Here is a 9,669-nt window from a genome sequence, read left to right as displayed (position 1 = left end):
TGTAACAGCTGAGGATCTTCTTACTAAAGACATCTCTGACACAAGAGACCATTTAACATTCCCTTTTCATTAAAAAGCTCTGTCTAAATAAGTTTTCTCACCAAGTCCCAAATCTTTGATGCCACTGAAATCAGAGCATATGGTCAACAGCCCCCATTATCATTTACCCTCTAGGAAATGAAATTCTAGTGTGCTTGTTTCATGCAAATCATTACTGGCAGAAGACAGTGAAAGATTTCCAGATATAGAGAACCACAAGACAAAGAAGCCCAGAGTCGTTAGACCCAGGAGCAAACACGGAGTGTGCTTGATTTAAACCCTCAAGGTTGCATAATCAAGATTTCAAAATTAATTCTACTCTGGAGACTTAACCTAGTGTACATCGTTCCTGGCTGGAAAAGAAGAACTATATCATTCTTTTTTTCAAATCTTTACCATTACTTGCCCTTGTATCTCCGCCTTCTCTTTCTGCAGGAAACTTTATTTCCTACTTCTGCACGCCAAGTTTCTACCTCCAGATCTGTTTGGTTCAGTTGCTGAGAAGCCTGACACACCAGTGCCACTTAAAAGAAGCCATCTACCGGTGAGTTGGGGGTGCTTTTTCCATCACTTTATGAATCAAAGGCTCAAAGCATCTCGATGCTAGATGCAAGGACTGGGAGTCTGTATTGCCCAGGAACTTGGGGGATGATCAAGATAGGAGAAAGGGATGGAGAGTGGCATCTGTCCCAGGAATGACAGAGAGATCCCAATGGCAGGAAGGAAGCACAAAGCAGAGCGAGCAGAGCTCAGCTGGTAGGAGAGAGTTGGGCTAAAACAAGACAATTAAGAAAGTAGGACAATCAGGCTTCTCAAATACTGCTCCTCTCACTCTGCCCCTCCCAGCCCCCAAGGACTGTGAAGAGCAGGAACTTTCTACCCTGAATTTCTCCCCCTCTAGTCCACATATGTGATAGTACAGACCCTGCACCAACATACACTTCTCACCTCAATTCAGAGGCTGAAGTGAGGGGTTCATTTTTCTGAGAGGCAGCTTTTAATCAGTTCTGATTGATGTGTCTTGACACTTGAAAGTGACACCTAAACCAGTGCTCTTCAGCCTCCTTGCTACGTGTCTGCTGTGGTAGGAGCTAGGTGACACGGGAGTAGATGATAAAAAGAAGGCTTCTGGCACTTGAGAGGCAGGTGAATAACAAAGCATAGGAAACACACAGTGGGAGTGGCTGGGGCAGTTCATCCCCAGTCTGAATGACCAGAACCAGGGTCTGCGCTGTGTATTTCTGACTGATAGGCTTCCTGTGTAATCTGAAAGCCAGCATTTCAGAACCACGGATCCAGTCTACACCTTTCCATACAGATGAGGAGACTAACTACAGAACAGCCCAGAGGGCCTGTTACAGCTAAGAGGCTATGTGCAAGGAACCCCAATATTTTAGTTTTTATAACAGCTCCCACTAGATTACCTGGGAGTCTAGCCCACAGGGGAGCCCTCTGTTTCTCAGAAGCTCGTAGCCTACTAGTTCTCCATTATTCACTTCTCAATTGATATTTATATGTACGAGGCTGGATTCTAGGGCACTAAGATAGTTCATTGCAAAAACAAAGCTCTCTGCCCTCTTGAAGCTTATTTTCTAGCAGAAATGTGTGTGTATGTGTGTGTGTGTGCTTGTGCATTTATAAGTAGAACACATTTGTATGGGCAAGTGTGTGGATTTTAAGGCTAAATGCCAAAGACATTCTGTTCAAGGCATGAAGAACCACCAAAAAATCGGTTACTTCTACATCCTTCTACATTCATCTCTGTTCTCAGAGTCTGAAGATGAAAACCCTTGAGGGCCTTTGAAATGGAATAGCCCAACAGTTCAAATTCCAGCTCAGCCATTACTTGCATTGTGAGTCTGGGAAAAATTATTTAATTCATCCATGCTTCTATTTCTTCACTTTTAAAATGTATATTTATCTCATAAAACTGTTAAGGATTACATTAATTAACGTATGAAGAGTATTTAGCATAGCACATGGAGCCTAACGAACATTCAATTAATCACTATAGTTTTAATTCTTTAGGTGGATACCTTTTTTCCTCAAGTTTGATCAGAAGTATTATTTAGTTTCTGCTCATTTAAAGAATTTAGTTCAGTGCTGTGAAATTCAAAATCTGTGAAATGTATCAATCACAAGAGAAAGTGAAAAATATGGTGCGTACACAGATTAAAAACAAATCCAGTCACTGCCAGGAAAAAAATAAACATTCTTGAGAACAATTCTAATGTTGTTAGTTGTCACACTTACTATGAGTTTTATGTATTTTTTTCAATGAACATATTACTGGTACCTCCTTTAGCCAGGTGCTGTCATAAGTGCTGAAGACAGAAACATAACCTAGTCCTCTCTCTCAAGGAGCACACAATGGGTAGAAGATAATGTGTTTATTATAAAGGCATGCACAATGTTTTGAGATGGTAAGAATGATATGACAGAGGAGGATGGCTGGACTTCACAGAGAAAGGGAGAGGGCTTCCTAGGTGGCACAGTGGTAAAGAATCTGCCTGCCAATGCAGGAGATGCAAGTTCAATTCCTGGGTTGGGAAGGTTCCCTGGAGTAGGAAATGGCAACTCACTGCAGTATTCTTGCCTGGAAAATTCCATGGACAAAGAAGCCTGGCGGGCTACAGTCCCTGGGGTCGCAAGAGTCAGACACGACTGAGTGCGCGGAAGTGCGCGCGCACGTGCACACACACACACACACACACACACACACACCGCAGGATGAACAGAACTCACCAGACATTTTAGGCAAGGGGGCAAGCATGTGCCAAATCACTGAAGCCTGAAGGAAATGATGAGCCTGGGAGAAGTGGGAAAAAGATGGGTATTGCTGGACCACAGGATCTGGGATTTGAGAAGTGATTAGAAATGAAGCTGAGAAGAAAGGAGCTTAGAAAAGCCATGAGTAGTAGCCTGGGCATTGCCTTTGAGGCCCCACCATATACAAATCATGGGGCTACTTGAGTTTTAAACTTAGAAGAGCATGATCCAATTTCAGTTTCAGAGAAGACAGACTGAAACAGAACATGGTGAGGAAAAAGGCAAGAACAAATGAAAGAGCTCAGCAAAGCCAGGATGCATAGGAGGCAACAGAGTGGCAGCTGAAAGAGGTGCAGAGGGAATGACTCTGAGAGGTGATTATGAGGTAGAATCCATATAACATAATAATAATAACAACAACAACAATACGGAGCATTTCTTTGTACTAGATGCTGCACTATCTTTGTTTCCACAGCAACTCAGCATGGTTATTATTTTAAACAAAAAGAAACTGACAGTTGAAGAAGCAGTTAACCTCAAATTACACAACTTGGACGCTGGAGGCAGGATTCAAGTCTAGGTCTGTTTAGCTCCAAAGGCCTGGCTCCATGGAGATTCCTTAAAAAATTGCAAATAGAACTGCCTTATGACCCAGCAATCCCACTGCTGGGCATACACACCGAGGAAACCAGAATTGAAAGAGACACATGTACCCCAATGTTCATCATAGCACTATTTATAATAGTCAGGACATGGAAACAACCTAGATGTCCATCAGCAGATGAATGGATAAGAAAGCTGTGGTACATATACACAATGGAGTATTACTCAGCCATCAAAAAGAATACATTTGAATTAGTTCTAATGAGATGGATGAAACTGGAGCCGATTATACAGATTGAAGTAAGCCAGAAAGAAAAACACCAATACAGTATACTGACACATATATATGGAATTTAGAAAGATGGTAATGATGACCCTGTATGTGAGACAGCAAAAGAGATACAGATGTATAGAACGGACTTTTGGACTCTGAGGGAGAGGGAGAGGGGGAGGGTGGGATGATTTGGAAGAATGGCATTGAAACATGTATACTATCATGTAAGAAACGAAGTGCCAGTCTATCGATACAGGATACAGGATGCTTGGGGCTGGTGCATGGGGATGATCCAGAGAGATGCTATGGGGTGGGAGGTGGGAGGCGGATTCAGGATTGGGAGTTCGTATACACCCGTGGTGGATTCATGTCAATGTATGGCAAAACCAATACACTATTGTAAAGTAAAATAAAGTAAAAATAAAATTTTAAAAAATAAATAAATAAAAAACAAAGGCCTGGCTCCTAATCTTCTGAAAAAGAGTGGACCCAAGACAATGTCAAATCTTACTTCTTAAATAATGGAGTACATGACATTGGTCAAGATAAAGAATCCACAAGCTGAAGCAACTTTCCAGGGGTGTTCAGTTTGGGGTGGGTTGAATTCAAGGTACCTATCTGATATCCACTTTGCTCTCTGTCTAAAATAGAGTGTGGCTCCTAGTAAGTGCTCAATAAATACTGGTTAAATAAGTCCATGGGGATATATGCAATAGGCAATGGAAAATTCAACTCTGAGGTGGGGCTGAAAGGCAGAGCTTTGGGAAGCATTAGCCTACAGGAAACTTAGAACCTGAAAACAACGCAGGAAGAACTTTGGAACAAGGGTTAAGAGGTAAATGGTAAAGAAGTGGGAGGAAACACCAACAAAGAATATGAAAAAGAAGTGGTAGGCCAGGAACTAGCCTACTGGAAGCCAAACAGGTTTTCTTGTTTTTTAACTTAAAAAAAATTTTTTTTCTTTTTGGCCGTGCTATGCACCTTGTGGAATCTTAGTTCCTGAATCAGGGATTTAATTCAGCCCTCAGCAGTGAAAGCATTAAGTCCTAAGCACTGGACTGCCAGCGAATTTCCAAACCAAAAGTTTTCAATGAAAGCGGTCATGGGAAGGATCAAATGTTTGATGAAGATGAAACTAAAAGCCAGGGTGTTTAAAACTGGGCTCTCATCGCAATCCTGGCAAGAGAAGTTTTGGCAAAATGATGGGGGCAGAAAGTTAAGAGAGTGTTCAGAACACTTTGGGTGGCAAGTAATAGAAAATGCAACTCATAATGGCTCATTATGAGCATCCCCAGAAGCCCCCTAGTGGAGTCCCCTCATATACTATCATCCAGGATTGAATCCCAGGCCTAGTAGAGAAAGCAAGTGTCCAGCACAGTCAGCCTTATAATGAGAGCCAGGCTCTGCAGGAAGGCCAAGGTGTTGGGAAACGGCTGAGGGAAGACGACTGGTGTCTGTGATCAGGAGTAAGGGGAAGTGGTGAACTAGCACACACGCTTTCACGGAGATGGCTGCCAAGGAAAGAGAAAGCCTGGATGTTGCTTAAGTGGAGCAGGGACCTTAGTAAGACTGGGGATTGTAGCCATTGTGCTGTATGTCGTCATCTTGTCCTCTGTTTCCAGGACCGAGGAAGATGGACGGCAATGATACGTTCAGCCATAATGTGCTTCCCACATCTCATTCTCTGTTTACAACAAATATCAAGGGGAATGATGAAGAACCCACCACCAGTTATGACTACGATTACAGTGAACCCTGCCGAAAGACCAGCGTGGGACAAATCGAAGCACAGCTCCTGCCGCCGCTCTACTCACTGGTGTTCATCTTTGGTTTTGTGGGCAACTTGCTGGTTGTCCTCATCCTAATCAATTGCAAAAAGCTGAAGAGCATGACTGACATCTACCTGCTTAACCTGGCCATCTCTGACCTGCTGTTCCTCCTCACCATGCCGTTCTGGGCTCACTATGCTGCAGACCAGTGGGTTTTTGGGAATGCGATGTGCAAATTTTTCACAGGGCTGTATCACATTGGTTATTTTGGTGGAATCTTCTTCATCATCCTCTTGACAATCGATAGGTACCTGGCTATCGTCCATGCTGTGTTTGCTTTAAAAGCCAGGACAGTCACCTTTGGGGTGGTGACAAGTGGGGTCACCTGGGTGGTGGCTGTGTTTGCCTCTCTCCCAGGAATCATCTTTATCAAATCCCTCGAAGAACATTCAGGTTACGCCTGTGCCCCCTATTTTCCACTAGGATGGAAGAACTTCCACACAGTTATGAGGAGCATCTTGGGGCTGGTGCTGCCATTGCTTGTCATGATCGTCTGCTACTCGGGAATCATAAAAACCCTGCTCCGGTGTCGCAACGAGAAGAAGAAGCACAAGGCTGTGAGGCTCATCTTCGTGATCATGATTGTCTACTTTCTCTTCTGGGCTCCCTACAACATCGTCCTCCTCCTGAGCACCTTCCAGGAATTCTTTGGCCTGAGTACCTGTAAGAGCAGCAGCCAGCTGGACCAGGCCATGCAGGTGACAGAGACCCTGGGGATGACTCACTGCTGCATCAACCCCATCATCTACGCCTTCGTGGGCGAGAAGTTCAGGAGGTATCTCTCTGTGTTCTTCCGAAAGCACATTGCCAAACACCTCTGCAAACAATGCCCGGTTTTCTATGGGGAGACAGGAGACCGAGTGAGTTCAACATACACCCATTCCACTGGGGAACAGGAACTCTCAGCTGCTTTATAGAAGAGCAGAAGTTCACCTGTTATTTTCAAAATGTGATAGCCATCTATATATGATAATAAGCCGCCAGGGTTTGTTGAAGAACAGAGGAGTCTAAAGTTTCTAGAGTAAGTGCCCAGGAACTTCAAGATTATGTGAATCAATGAAGACTTATGTTACTCTTGTAGAGTCACCGTGCTCAGGGAATATTCCAAAGCAACTGTGGGCAGAGACTTGGAATCTCCAACAAGCTCATCGCAGTTCCTAGAAAATGCCATATTGCCTTGTTTGTGCTCTTCCCTCCACCTTCCCCCCATCCACCACTTTGCTTACTCTCTGATTCTATCAACCTCTTTAATCAATCTCTTTAATCCTCTGGAGATTGGGAAAAGGAGTCAGGCGAGGATGAATGGAAAGAGGGGGAGTAGAGTCCGGACCAAGGGGAAGGAGGTGAAAGTGTAAGCATGTTTAAGCCTTTACAAGGATGCAGGTAAGGGGTTCGCTTGCCCAGCCAGGCAGCAGCACTGGTCCTTAGCACCATCTCCTACCATACTTAACTTTGGAAGCTTTTGTAGGTCGTGGTAAGCAAGGGAACTGTAAGAACTCTCTAGGAACTGTGGCTAGGCCCATGATCCTCTTCTGCTAAGTACATGACACATTTCTGCTTCATTACAGTTTAACTATGACAACCACACAACCTACATTTGAAATCTATTCAATACCTTGCCCCATTGTATATATACTTCTTAGGCCTCATCCCTCTATACAAAAATTTATTAAAATGTTTGTTTAAAAAATACACATAATCTTTAATGAGATGAAAAAATTAAAGCCTTTGTCTAAAAAGGGAAAGGGGAGGGGTGGAGGTGGTAATTATGAGAAAGGAGTGGGCTCTAGTGAGCCCCTCCATGAGGAGTGGAGGGGCACGCTCACACCAGATGCACAGGAATATTTCCAGAATTGGTCAAGAAACAGTGAGGAAGGATGTGCCAGAACCCCTAAAGGGATCTGATAGTATTTTGTTTCTTTGTGGCTTTTCCTGCTTTCTTGCTGTCCTTTCCCACCTGTCTCCCCACAGCCTTTATCACAGTTCTGCCTGTGGGATTGCCCCACCCCAAAGGCCAGTCTGTAGAGGTCCAGGAGAGTAGCTGTGGGGAGAAGGTAAAGGAAATTGTGCAACAAGAACTCCTATTGGGCCTGGGAGAGGGAAGACAATCAGTGGGGATACTGGGGTGAGTGTTCAAAGCAGAGAAGGGGCCTGTTCTGGAAAACAAACATCAGCCTGTGACCTCAGGGTCTATTACCAGGCAAGGCAGGCCAAGATGAGGAAGACTCTAGACAGACTGGAAAAAAAGTGTTTTCCAAATTACCTTCTGGCAACTCATTTTTGCACACAGGCAGAGAGTTCAGATACACAAGCATACACACACACCACACACACACTCATGTATTTCTATGTAAAGTAAAAATTAAATGAAAGCTGGAAACTGTAACCTAAAATTGCAGTAAAGTATCATTTTTAAGATCCTTACTATTATGCCAAGCCTGAAAATACTGTATTAGTCATAGAGACAATGCTGGTATTGGTGGAGCACATGGTGTGTTTGGGAGACTGCGGGTTCAACATAAATAAATATTGTCAGGGAGCTGGAGGTCTGTGAGCTATGGGTTTACTAGCTTATGGTGATATAGCATCTAAATAATCTCAGATTACAGCACACACGCCACAACTGTCATCTCAACTGTGTGTCTTTATTCTGACTTTGTACCAAAAATCTTTTTGCCTCATCATGAAGTCTAGAAAGTCGTGGATTTAATCCTATTTGAATGCTTCATGCCTTGCTGCATCTTTACGGATGCTCTGATGGGTCCTCTCTTTGGCCAGTGGGACTCCTAATAGGGAGTTGGAGAAGTTCACCTAAGCAAGCAAAGACTTTGGTCTTGGCTTGAGCTAAGCTAAGAATATACCTATGTGTTAGAGCATCTCCAATCTGATGCAGACAAGAAACACAGGGATCCTGGAACCTGGCAACTGGGGAACTGGAAGTTACTAAGGTTTTACTTTCTTGCCTCATGTCTAGAGGCTTCAGAAAGAGGTGTATGCTGTGCTGAGGGGGGCGGCCTTCACCTTCAGATATCTGTATTGTCCTAAGGAATGCATTAAATTTTGTTATGATGATGAAATGTAAATATTGTTTTTAAAAACTATGTCTTGAAAACTACCACAATATTATAAAGCAATTATCCTCCAAGTAAAACAAATTAATTTTTTTAAAACTATGACTTGGAAAATGCATCAACACTCTTAACTATACTGTTTTTTAAAAACTTTCTGATTACCAATTCCTCTGTACTTCTTCTCCCAGACTCATACTCACCATTCTATTCTTTTCATCTATGAGGCTGACGATTTTAGATTCCTCACTTGAGTGAAATTATGCAGTTCCTGTCCTCCTGTGTCTGACTTATTTCATTAGCATCATGCCCTCCAAGTACATCCATGTTGTTGCATACTGAAGAATTTCCCACTTTTTTAAGGCTAAATTATATTCCTTGAATGCGTAGACGTTTTCTTTATCCATTTATCAACATGTATAGAATTGTTATATAGGATGAGTAAGTACTAAATAGTGTGCTTATAAATAATAATACCCTATTGTATACTTAAAAACTGTTAGAAGTGTAAATCTCATATTCTATTTCCACCACAATAAAAAAATCTTAAACTGCCAATTTTATTATGCAGTGGTGTGACAGACTGTCTCACTGTCCACAGCTTCTCACTCCTTCCCCTGTGCAATTACACGTGCCTGTCCTTGCTGTGTGACCTGCAGTGTACCCTGAGGGGAGGGACACCCCTCAGCCTGACCACAGGCGGCTCGGCCAGGAGACAGCACAACTGACACCTGCTTCGTCTGAGCAGGGTGTTGAAATGCCTGGGTGGAGTCTCTGGCTCTCCCTGCTCAGCCGCAGGAAGGTCCATCCCAGACCACAAGTCCTTAGGCCCAGGTGCCTGGTGAAGTGAGTGGGAAATCGCAGAGAGCAGAACTGGGCCCCAGCTACCCAGCAGCCACATGTCACGGGAGTAAGCAGTCCACGTTAGCTGTTTTAAGCTCCTGAGTTGTGGGGGTTGTCTACTGAGAAGCACAAAAGTTAACTGATATATACGTTATATAGTGCCTCCATAAATGAAATTTGGAAAATTGTTTTTCCATGATGGAATTCAGCGTGATAAATACACCTGAGGAGTCAGTGTGTGTCG

At 43.4% G+C, this 9,669-nt stretch overlaps 1 protein-coding gene across 1 annotated transcript; it reads left to right on the top strand.

The window, feature by feature from the left end:
- Window positions 292-8,591, top strand: LOC102178953 (C-C chemokine receptor type 2). Its single transcript, XM_005696039.3, has 2 exons — window positions 292-583; window positions 5,308-8,591. The coding sequence occupies exon 2, from the start codon at window positions 5,319-5,321 to the stop codon at window positions 6,429-6,431; it is 1,113 nt and encodes a 370-aa protein (XP_005696096.1). The 5' UTR covers window positions 292-583; window positions 5,308-5,318; the 3' UTR covers window positions 6,432-8,591.

Source organism: Capra hircus, chromosome 22 (genome assembly GCF_001704415.2).
Source record: "Capra hircus breed San Clemente chromosome 22, ASM170441v1, whole genome shotgun sequence".
In the NCBI taxonomy this organism is placed as follows: Eukaryota; Metazoa; Chordata; class Mammalia; order Artiodactyla; family Bovidae; genus Capra; species Capra hircus.
The sequence above is the reverse complement of the archived record's forward strand: the minus strand, read 5'-3'. Positions and strand labels throughout refer to the sequence as shown.